Here is a 12,410-nt window from a genome sequence, read left to right on the forward strand (position 1 = left end):
AAGTGGGCAATAAACAAAGAAGAGAGACGGACAGAAAAGCTGATCAGCTGATCATTAATCAGTTTCACAATTGAAGTAGCAGCAAGGAGAGGGAGGGAGAGAGAGAGGCAGTCGCTCCATATATCGGTTGTTAAGCTTAACGCGGGGATGCTTTACAAACATTCAGAGATGAACTTACACACTTGCTTTACTTCTCTCTGGGAAAACTTCCTCGGAGATGAAATGCCGGTTTGGTAGTGAGGCTACAAATACACACAGCGCTCTATCACGTGATGCATACTGCTCCGAGTGCTAAGGTTATGGGCCGAGTTAAGCCATGTTGCAAGTTTTGTGAGGTACTTTTTTGATATTTAATGGATCGGATTACATCTTTTATTTCTCTCTGATATCCGAACCAGTAATTTAGGTCAGTATCCGACCAATACCGATGCGTAATATCAGATCGGTCCATCTCTAATCTGTAGTGCAAACGGAATGAGACATACACACTTAAAACTATGAAAGAGCGCTGGTCAGGCTAACCTGTGAGATTTGGATAATCTGGTGGTTGATAAATATTAAAGCTATTTAAGGTCTACCTGAGGTTCCCTTGACTGCCACAGCATCAGTCATCACTCCTCAGATGATGTTCAAGTCTTCCTACCTACGGTGTTTATCTGCTCTGAGGCCACTGAGACTGATTTTAAGTGTTTTGAGGTGCAACCTGCTACACAGTGGATGAATAAAGATAGATGAGATTAATCATGACTCTGCTGTTATGAAACAGCTTAAGGGTATTAAGATTATACACACACACACACACACACACACACACACACACACACACACACACATAAAACCTGACTCAGAGCATTTGATTTTAGGATAAGTAATAGTTTCAATCACTCAGCAAGATTGTGTCATGTATGTTAACATACCTTCCATGGTGAAAAATCACAGTGACGTAAAGTTGCATGTCCCACTAAATAATGCAAAACTAGAAAATGATGCAGCAAATACACCAGTGATGTGTAAACCAGTGAAAGAAATTAAAAACATTTTTACAAATGACAATTACACACTAAAGAGACTCAGACTGCTGACTAATGTGCTTGTTGTCCTTTATGCTTCATTACTGTCCAAGGAAATGTTTATTGCATGCTTTTTGTGCATTTTATTGAGACATGTGCACACTGTTCCCACAGGAGACATCTTTAAACTGGGTTAAAGTCACATGAAATAATAACATGTAGCAGCACATCAGAGAGTCTGTCGTCACATAAATCTGATTTCATGTCGTTAAACCAGTCAAACAGGGTGATGACTTAAACCTACTGCACAAAAACACAGTTCGCCCCCCTCGCTGATAATACTCTCCTCCGGATCACACCTGATTAGGTTGCACGCAGATCTGAACACCTGGCGTTACAGCATGCCTCAAAATCTCCTTTGTCCTCAAATCATGGGACACTGGTGATGAACTGCAGCAGGGCTAAAAGATATATATTTTTCATAACCAGAGCTTTTCTTTCAGCTAAGTTGACACATTAAAGAGATGTGGGGAAAGGGTTTATTCTTCCTTACATTAACTGTTCGTTCTTCTATAGCAGAATAATAAATATTAGATTATGCGAATTTAATCAAAATCATTTAAACTCTTGCAGTGATTGAAAACTTGGTGGACTTCATGTAAGAGGCTTCTGTCTGACAGAAGACAGGTCTTCAATTTTTTTTCAATGCGTCAATGCTGTATTAGTGTCCTGAACCAAACATTTCAAACTGATCCAGTTATAGCAATCCTTATTTAAGGATTATGATGAAAGTGACTTGTATGGATTGTGTGCCTGCTGGCATCACTCTGACCGAAGGGTTAATATGGGTTAACTAACTCCTGAGCAGAACTAGCAGCATGCTGCACGCAGGGAGCAGTACAGTGAAGAGTGTGGGGCTGTGCTTGTGTGTTTGCCCTTTCAGTGTTTCCTGGTTTGTCTGGTCGGACGTGGGGGGGCTCTGAGCTGCAGGCACGGTGCTGGGTGGGAGCGTTGTGCGGCTGGCGCACATGTTGTAGAGGTTTCCAGAAAACTCTGTCTTCCTGGACTCTTGTCTTAGAGACTCCCAAACAGCTGCTGCTTCTCCAGGACAGCCGGCCAGAGCTGAGTTGGCACAAACGTGAAATGCATTCCAGGACCTTGAAAGAACCAGGACAGGAAGAGAGGTTAGCATCTCCAACACAATAATAACCCAGTATGTTAAAGTAATGAGATTACTACAGCGTTGATAAGTAGCAGACTTCCTGTGGTTTATCACTTCTCTGGTGTCCTGCAGGACCCTCTGACATCACTTTTGGGTCACAGACTTAAGACAGCTCATTTTCTGGTAATTCGAAGGAGACCTATTATGTTTACTTCCAGCTTCATATTTTATTCTTAAGGCCTTTGCACACAGCGCATTGTTAAAAAAAAAAAAACTATTTCACTCGCTGGGCCCACGTCCTCATTTTAGGTTTGACAGTGTTTTTAGTAGATAAAAGTGAAGGCTTGGACATGAACTGAGCTGCGGTTTGGGGAAGGCCTCGAAGGGGACTGGCGATGGCTCCCGGGCCTGGCAGATCCCCATGCACCGTCTTTCTGAAGCAGGTTTGTGTGACGTGTACACACTGTAAATATATTTTTGTGAAGCTTTTTACCTCAAAAATGCACCACTAAGCAACTGAGTATATCAAGCACTGATGAGCTGGCCCTGATGTTTCTAAACAAAAATCATAAGAAACTGAGATTCATCCGATTCTCATGAGAAGGATGCTTTCATACATATTTAAGGATGTCAATGAGGCAGTTTGAGCTGTTGTTGGAAGACCTGTAACAACTTCTGAGGATGCAGAGATCCAGTTGACCCAGAGCAGCAACTAGCAGTGTGTCTGAGGTAAACCAGTATTATCTTACCAATTCCAGATCACTCGCATTTTAACCTACAAGCTCACTGGTTGCCAGATGCAGTGGCCTGATTGGTCAGATCTGTTTATCTGGAACTGAAAAACTAAATTTGATTCATAAATTCATCCAGCGATAATATGTTTGGTATGCATTAAAAACAGGTGAGTCCAAAAAATATTTTGAAAGGACAAAGAAACACAGCCCTTCAGCTCTTGATCTGTGACCTCAGTGAACACTTTCCCAAAGGCTGTGTGGTTTCAGTCACTAGTTTCAAGTCTCATTAACATAACATTAAAAAAATGACAGACTGACACACACAAACACACACCTGCAGATGGCATCGATGTCCTGTGTGCTCTGCTCTTTTTGTGTGTCCACTAAACTGTCCCCGAGTGTGAGTAAACACTGAGCAAAGCGCTTGTAGATGGAACCACATGAAACAGGGATTGCAGCGCTGAGACACACGGGGACCAAGCCTGGTGGAGAGGGAAAGACAAGACACAAGCATATTTGAACACTACAAAAAGATCATTTTATCTAAAGAAGGTCGATGCTCTTTCTCACAATTGAGCACTAAAGACATATAAAACACTCCTTTTTTCAGTGCAGAAGAAATGAATGCATACATGAGGAGACTGTAAATACAGTGTTACTAAACTAAAAGGTTATGATGGGAGAAAAATAAAACCACTAGATTGTTGAGGATTTGAATACAATGTTTGTATGTTCATAGTTGTGATCCATCAGGTTCTTAGATGGATCAAACAGATACAGAAATATGTTGTATTCCATTCATCTGGAGGGATTATACACCCTCAGAGCCAAATTCCATGTAGCACTATAAAGCCATGTATAAGCTGTATGGTTGCATCGGTCAGTCCACATATAACATGTCATATAAAACATGTCCTTATGTAGTTTGAGTTTTCACTGAAACCTTCCTGAAAAGCTGAGACACAAGGTCTGACTGGAGCACTGATTTGGGAGTAAATCTGTACTGCAAGATCGCTTTCAGTTTGTCGTTGGCCTCGAACACATTCGTTTGCCAGCAGACCTGATGAGCTGTTCCAGGGTCACCCCTAAAACCATAAACATCAATCTGATGCTAAACCAGCCTTCATTTTTCTGGCTCCAGGCTTTACACAGAAATTTGGATGCTCTCTTTCTAATGTACTGGATGTGACTGAGTGCAGTTTGTCTAATTTCTGCCTTTGTGGTTCAGAACTACTGTTGGCTCTGGACAAGCTGCTTACACGGGGTGTAAAGAACACTGATCTTATTTTATATATCACTGAATATTGAAGCATTGATATTTGAATTAAAGAACAGAGCTTAAACAGCAATCCTAAAGGAGATCTGGCTGTCTGTATACATTTGACCAGAGGATATAAAACAAAAGTTAAATATGCATTGCAAAAACAAACCGCTTGTCTGAAAAATTAGCTCAGAAATTGGTGACATCTAGGACATTTTTGCCTTTTCTCCACACGCCACTTGGAACTTTTGTGATTCAATCAGTCTAAGACGACCTTGTTTCTGCCTAATGCCAGTGCACGTTATTAGCTGCATCATTAAACCCCTGATGTTTTGCTTTTGCTTCTCTGTGTTCTTTCTTTGCAGATGTTTTTTAATAGCTGTCTCTGCAGAAATGTAATGAATTCCTGTTGCGAAATTTCCATGTTACTTGGTAGATTTTTCCACAAATGAGCTTCATTCATAAAATGCGGTTGCACGCTTCACCACCACTGCAAGTCACAGCTAATTGCATTATGGTTCCCGGTTGTTGGAAAGTGTTCTCATGAGCACAATGTCTCCAGGGATTTTCTTCGTGTTTTCCACAAATGTTCAGTTGAACTCGAGGATGAACTGATTACGTTTCTGCACTCAAAGGTCAAAGACATTGTGACCTCAATAAATATGTTGCTTTGTGATAACTCAGTAGCTCCAATTAAGACAGAATTTCACACAAATGACAAATGGAGATAAAATGATGATGTTGTGACTTTTATATGCAAAAGGATAAAGGTCGTGTTCACTGCAATGCCTTAATTTAGTGCAGAAACATCCTTCTGGCAATTATTCAAGGGCATTATGTAGCTATGTTAAAAAGTCAACCCCAAAAACCTTTATATTGTTAGGACAGCCAAGGTGGAAGCAGAATTTGCATTATTTACTATTAATAAAAACCTTATATAAAGATAATAACATAAAATATAAAATAATATATAATAAATATATTTAATATAACTTATACAATAATAAATATTACCACAAGCATCTTACAGGGTGCCTGAGCTTCTTCTGAAACTGATTATTTTCTTCTGCATCAACTTATTTACCCTTTTTTTAAAAATTTGCGAGAAATCCAGCCACAGATACTCTGAACAAAAATAAAAGTAGCAGAAAAATTGAGCACAAAATGAAAAAGTGGTTAATCAGTTAATCATTTCAGCTGTACCTTTATGAACTTCTGAGTAGTTTGATTTGTGATAAAAAAAAAAACAACAACATATTTTGTGTGTTCTCTATGTTATATATGCTCAAATCTACATAATTCAAATACTGAATAACATTAATACTAATATAATAAATGTAGCAAAGTAAAAAACTTCTGACTTTTTAAAGTCTGCTCTGAAGACTATTTATTTAACCCTGACTCGAAACTCTGCACATGGTTTCCTGTGTACCCAGACTTAGTGTATGTGTACAAATGGCAAATAAAAAAAATGAATCTAATCTTTATCTCTAAGATAAATGGTTTTGTTTCCCTGGGAGAAAGATTCTGTAACCGAAGAGTGTAATTGATATCCTGCATTGCACTGGGTATCTATTTTATTCTATTTTATTGTTTCCTTTTTTTTAAATCAATGTGTGCTTGGAAAAAAGATTTTAATCTGAAAGATATTACAGTAAAGTAAAGGTTAGATCAAATTTAATATGTGTTGTAGCAGAAATATAACGTGGTATGAAAAGAAGGCTCCAATTTGTCCTCAGCTAAATCTACTTAGTTTCATTCCATTGGTGTTCACACTCAAATACACAATGTTGTACACCTTTCTGCATGCACACACACAAACACACAAACAGCCTGGAGAACATTTCATTAAGGTAAGCGCATTTGTAAAACCTTTCTCATTAATATCAGAACAAGCTGAAGGGAACATCCCTTATAAGCCATCTGAACTTCTCTGGACCTTTTCTGACAAACCTGAAAGTGCAAAGAAATTGTATATCCGTATACAGACGCAGGACAAAATTGGGGCAGTGAAGAGCACACTCAACACTTACAAAGTTTTCCCACAAGACTGGATTGCACACAAACACGTACAACACGGTCACACTACAACTGGAGAGTACGGCAAGTTCCTTACTGAGGCAGAGGGCGATGGGCAGCAGCACCGTCGAGCTACCTGGATGGGACTTCATTGTTTGGCTCAGAAGTCCCGTGGAGCCGAGTACCACCCCCGAGCAAGAGGCTCTGATGTGAAGCTCCCACTTGACGTAAATCCAAAAAGTGCAAAATTCCTGGCCTAAAATGTGGTTTTTCCGACCATCCGTGGGGAATTTATCAGATGGCAAAAGTACAGCAATGCACGGAGGCACAACCCAGCTGGATTAACAGTGAAAGGGACCAATGCATCACAGAGAGTAAGAGGATGTTGTGCTTGTGTGTATGTGTGTGTGTGCACTGGGAAGGCTTGGAGCAACAGACCAATGAGAGCATCACATCATAGCACAGTGGATTAGAGTGTTCTCATTTCCGGTTTTCAGTATTTGGAACATTTGTTTGAAACCCAGATATATGATCTTATAATGATTTTGCTGTTCACACTTGTGAGACACCTACCTGTTGCAAAAATCTGTTTTAACCATTGAACAGAGACTTTGTAAGTGAACAGTCAAACAAACCATTATTAAAGGTGTCAGGAGGCAGGAGGATTTTTTTGTGCACAGATGGATGACATCCCAGTGAGGATAACACAATCAGGCTCACCTGGGAGTCCAATGTGGTTCCACAGCGCCTTCTGGGAATAGCCTCAGCCCACGAGAGAATTCATCCGCTTTTTAGGTTATGACAATAAGAGACAAAGACAGAACTGTTAAACTGTTGAAAATGGGTGCTTGTGATCTTTACTCCTTGACTTCCTTGTGATTCCATCTTACATCCCCCTCCTCACCCTCCCAGATGGCTCACACTCTGTGCATTAGTATAAGTCCTGGTTGACATCTGCATACCGACACAGGAGGAATAGGAACCCATTGTTAATCTGCGGCTTAGAACAACCATCGACTGCAGAGTAATCTGTCTGTGTCCCAAGCTGCTGCCCTGAATCGATACATCACTGGAGCTACTTTGGCAAAAAGTCTTCCTGGAAACATCTGCATTAGCTCATCAAATTCATCACTTTGCAATGTCATATTGCAGATGTGTAACATTTACGGTGCCATGAAAAAGATGTCATTCACATCTATCAGTTGGGAAAGGTTTCAAAGACATTTCTGAGGCTTTAGGACTCCAGAGCTATTATCTACAAATGGAGAAAACTTCAAACTGTGGTAAACCTTCCCAGGAGGGGCCACTGTCACTAAAGAAGCGTTTCAATAACTCTTCCAAAAAGTCTCGAAAGAACCCACATTTGCCCAAAAACATCTTTGTGATCCCCAAGATTTTTGGGAAAACATTCTTTGCACTGACGAGACAAAGGTTTGCCTTTTTGGAAGGTTTGAGTTACTGTTACATGTGGCATAAAACTAACACAGCATTTCTTAAAAAGAAAATCGTACCAAGTCAAACATGGTGGTGGTCAAGAGTTAGTCTGGGCCTGCTTTGCTGCTTCAGGACCTGGGCGAAAAAAGAAGAATGTCTGGCCATCAGTTCATGTTCTAAAACTTGAGCGTGCTGTATATAATCAGGTTATATCTGAAACATGCAAGTGTGACAAAAATGAAATAAATAAAGAAATCATGAAGAGGGCAAATACTTTTTCACTGCACTGTAAACTGGGTGAACTTATCTAGATTTTTTTGCTATTCTAAAAAAGGAAATTCCATTGTTTATATATTTCAGCTATATAAAGGGGACAATTGTGGCTCAAGAGTTGGGAGTTCGCCTTGTAATCGGAAGGTTGCCGGTTCGAGCCCCGGCTTGGACAGTCTCGGTTGTAGTGTCCTTGGGTAAGACACTTCACCCATTGCCTACTGGTGGTGGTCAGAGGGCCTGGTGGCTCTAACAGGGACCGCAGATTTAAAAGTAAACATTGCCATTTTATGTAAGACGCAAAACTAGCAACTGAAACCGTGAAGTTAGGAAAGAGGCTCACAGATTAAAGGATCTGAAGGACTGTTTTACCCCTAAAATTGTATTCAGTCTTTTTTTTTTTTTTTTTTGTAAGCACAGGAGTCGCCCTCTGTTGGCCAAAGACTGCATGCTTTGAAGAACTTTGGCTTCATTTTTGAGATTTGGAAGTGATGTCCATGTTTTACATGCTTTGTGATTGTCCAAATCAAGGACTTTATATCAGGGGCGGAGCGTGGGGGTGGCTTACTGGGCTTAAGCCCGGGGTCTTTTGGAGTGTAATTTTTTCATAGTTAGATGCCTGGCTGACAACTGTATAAAACAAAAAGTAAACAAAATATTCGAAGCACGTAGTGCACACTGTGGGAATTTACGACTGTGCGTGAATCCCCCCTGATATTGGTATGATCCGAGCTCAGGCACTAAGCGACTGAGCGAGGGGGCGGGGCAGCTGCTGCCTGTGAGTGCGCTGTTGGAGAAACGGAGCCAGCCATTCTAAGGAGAGCTTAAGTTTGACCAGGTACCAAAGCAAATCATTCGTACCTTACAAATAATGTAAATATGACGGTGCATCACGAAAGATTGATATCAAACTGATCACTTGACCAATATTACGTTACTTGCTCTTCAAGTGAATCAACAAATGGCGAAATGAAAAGCGAACAAATGCTATTTTTTTAGAGAGAGTCTTAGCTTACCTGTGTTTATTTCATATTTTCAGTTCTTACCCTCCCCGACTAAATCAGTTTCAGTTATGTACTGAAATATAAGAATGGACATTAGAGGCTTCTTTCAAAGAAAAAACTCAGGTAAATGTTATTTTATATATTATGCTTTGTATGTTGTTCAGTATATTTCTATGCAAACCAAGAGGGATTTCAGTACACAGCAAGATATTCACATTTGTAACCAGATATTTACATAAAACATAAACATAAAACATTTTTACTGTACAACATCAATTTAGAGTAAACTTTTGTTTTAGATAAATATTGAAATATATTTTGAATTAGTTAAATGTCAGAATAAAGAGAGACAGAGCTGTCTATTTATTATCACTTTAATCAAATTTAGGAGCACATATACACTAAGTTTATTGTTAATTTATAAGAAAACTCCAGAGGATTCCATTCTGAGCTGAAGAAGCTTCTGATAGGTTAGTAGAGTCCATGTGAGTAAATTGGTGGCACAGCTGTGGATGCATATAAGGCAAAACACAGAGCCTGTTTCTTTGAAATGGGAAAATCAAGAGATGTCAACCAAAACACCAGGAAAAGAACTGTGGAGCTCCATAAGTGTGGCTCAAGTTTGAATACAATTTGGTGCCATTTGCAATTAAGAAATACAGATAGTTTCTCTCTCTTAAAGTTAACAAATATGTTTTTATATTTATCAATCTAAAAAAAAAATAAACATTTAGTCTGATTTGATGTTACAATTAAAAAAGTGTTTGTGTTTTGATCTGAAGAGTGTGTAAATATCTGGTTTCAACTGTATATTTGATGATTGTCAGCACAAAGAGAGAGGGACAGAGAGGAGAATGAGGACAGAACAAAGATGGAACAAGAGCAGGTGAGACAGACATGTTAGTCAAATGGTCGTTTACCAAAAATATCACCGTATCATAGGTCGTCATGTATCTCGTACCTAGTGTTTCTTTTTAGGTTTGTTATTTTTCAAATTCTATATTTACTAAGTTATGCAGGCTTGTTTATACAACAAGGCTAAATAATTATATAAACTTTTCTCAATCTAAATAGTGTACTTTGGTAGAATTAAAAAATAAGTGTAGTGCAGGTCTATGATGATCTTTAGTGCTACTATCATCTAGTTCTGATTCTGGTTCTGTCTTGGTTAAATCCCAAGTAGTCCTGATTTTGAACTGTTGTAGACCTGTTTTAATTCTGGATCAGTTCTGGGTCTGGTTGAATTGGGGTTTAGTCCTCGTGTCTTGATACTAACAGCTGGAAACGTGTCATACAGCTTTGTTTGACAGAAATGAAGGAGAAAATCTTTTGTTCATTTGTTTGTTTGTTTCTACATGAGCTTTGATCATTCTCTGTAAGATTAAGCTCAGCTATTGAACGGCGTATATTTTAAAGTAAAGGCTTTAAAACCAAGTTAGTAGTACAAACGTCACTAATGTCACATAACTTTCCCGACATGTGGCCAACAGTAATGTTTTAATGTTCTTCGTTATTAAACATTTGCACATAAATAGGTGACATTATATTCAGTACTTAAAGTTTACTCTTTGGCCGCCCCTCATCCGCCGTTTTTTTTCGGCAAAATTATCCACACCCACCGCCGCGCTATGCATTCTGGGATATGTTGGGCCACGAAGTCTACACTGCCACAGCCTTAAAATTCAGGGAAAAGAAGGACGCATTTCAGGGCCGCATTTCGAGCAGCCTTTGAATTGGGACAGCCTTCGGCGCGCCGCTGTGACGTAATCGGCCTTGAAATGCGTACTTTAAGCTGCAGACCCTGAATTGGGATACAGCCAGTGTCGGGAGTTTCCCTGTGCTCAGGGTCCTAATATGCCACACCCCTGAACGGCTGCAGTTTATCCTGAGGCTATATTTAAATGTTTGGACCTTGTGTTTAAATTAAAACCAATCCACACTGAAAACAACTTTTGTTGTGAGATTCTCCTCAAAGAGGACTCCTGCTGACAACTTTTGTGAAGTGCTGCGCTGACCGTTTTCCTCCTCCTCTTCTTTCACTTAGCTCAGAGCCGTGATCCATGCACGGTTACTTTGCTGTTGCGAAACTGTCCTGTTTGCCTCACGCAGGACACCCAGCTTGTTGTGTGATGATCCCACCAGCGTTTTCCTGGACAGCTCTGCAGAGAGCTGCGATTTGCTTTGTCATGAGCAGTTGAGACGATGGTCGCAGAAGATTCCAGATATAATATTCCTTATTCGATTTGTTTTAAAAGGACAATGTAGTTTTTTCTTATTCTTTTAATACAGGAAGTCAAAGCTTTAAAGTGTCACAAAGTATTTAAACACAATCTGATGAATAGAAGCTCAATATAAAATGTCAAAAGAATTATTAAAATAATTAAATATTATTCAGTAATTATTATTATTATCAAAAAGTATGTTCCTAAAGGAAACTGAAAGCCTAATTAATAGTGTAGAAAAAGTTTCAAGCATTTCAATTTACAAGTAAAACAATATACACAAGATGTGAATATTGATATACATGTAGCACACTAAGTATTCACACTAAAAACAAAATATGCAGTAGCAGCATTAGTAGGATATGACAGAGTTTTTAAATGGCAATCCTGCAGACTGTCAGCTGTCCAAGGATGACCCCGCCTGATCTAGACTCACACACTGAAAGATACAGGTGGATTATTATATAGCTATAGGGAATTGCAAAATGATGTCATGCAACTTTCTTTTCTATAAATCTAACATTGCTTCCTTAATTTTTTTTAGATCATGACCAGCAAAACTATAAACTTTGACCTGGATTACTTATAATAAAGGCACCCTTTCTGACACACTTCAAAGATTTTCCATGTTTATATACAGAAAGTCTTATTTCAGTGGATTTCAGAATCACATGTTGCTTTCATTGTTGTACCTAAACAATGAAACCTGCCTTGAAAAGATGTCATTTGGCCTGATTGCAGTGGTAAACGGCAACAGCCATCAAGAAGGAAGATAGAGTTGTGTAAGTTTGATTGACAGCATTGGATTAAGGCCTTACGCAACACTGTAGGGAGTAGAAAAGATAAATCCAGATGAGATTAGGATCTGGATCCTCGCTCTTTCCAATGCTCTCTCTCCATCCATTCATCCATCGCTCCCCCTTTCTCTGTTTCACATTAATACATTAGGTGTTCAAAAATTACCCATTCCAGTGTGAGCGGTGGAACTGCATTACATGCCTATGTTCGTGTTAAGATAATTAGCATTTCACTTCCTTAAAATCTGTAACAATTAAGCAAATGAGCATCAGATTGGCCAGCAGACACACATAGATAGATCAAGCAAATTAGGTCATAAAGAGAGGAGCTGAAGCTTCTCTTCTTCAAGCTTTTATCCTAGCGCCATCTAGAGGGTAAAAATCATGCTTCAGACTCCGACTGTAAGGATGATTATTCCTGTCCTGAAACTCTGGACTGGACAAGATGACGAATCAGTTTCTTTGACCTCCAGTCACCTAAAATATGACACTTTGCT

General features: G+C 39.3%; 1 protein-coding gene across 1 annotated transcript; it reads right to left on the minus strand.

The window, feature by feature from the left end:
• Nucleotides 1-1,863: 1,863 nt before the first annotated feature.
• nrn1lb (neuritin 1-like b) lies at nucleotides 1,864-6,338 on the minus strand. The gene is made up of 3 exons (XM_085411125.1): nucleotides 6,284-6,338; nucleotides 3,241-3,388; nucleotides 1,864-2,167 (listed from the first exon to the last, which is right to left on the minus strand). The coding sequence occupies exons 1-3, from the start codon at nucleotides 6,336-6,338 to the stop codon at nucleotides 1,864-1,866; spliced, it is 507 nt and encodes a 168-aa protein (XP_085267251.1).
• Between the last annotated feature and the right edge of the window lie 6,072 nt (nucleotides 6,339-12,410).

This window comes from Rhamphochromis longiceps, linkage group LG1 (assembly GCF_057381845.1).
Source record: "Rhamphochromis longiceps isolate RC_006_pf linkage group LG1, R_longiceps_female_GT1.1, whole genome shotgun sequence".
NCBI lineage: Eukaryota > Metazoa > Chordata > Actinopteri > Cichliformes > Cichlidae > Rhamphochromis > Rhamphochromis longiceps.

Coding starts and splice junctions, on each gene's coding strand:
- nrn1lb (XM_085411125.1), bottom strand. CDS start 6,338: ATGAAGTCCCATCCAGGTAGCTCGACGGTGCTGCTGCCCATCGCCCTC. Junction 3,389..6,283: donor GCCCATCGCCCTCTGCCTCA/GTAAGGAACTTG, acceptor CCTCTCCACCAG/GCTTGGTCCCCGTGTGTCTC. Junction 2,168..3,240: donor GACATCGATGCCATCTGCAG/GTGTGTGTTTGT, acceptor GGTTCTTTCAAG/GTCCTGGAATGCATTTCACG.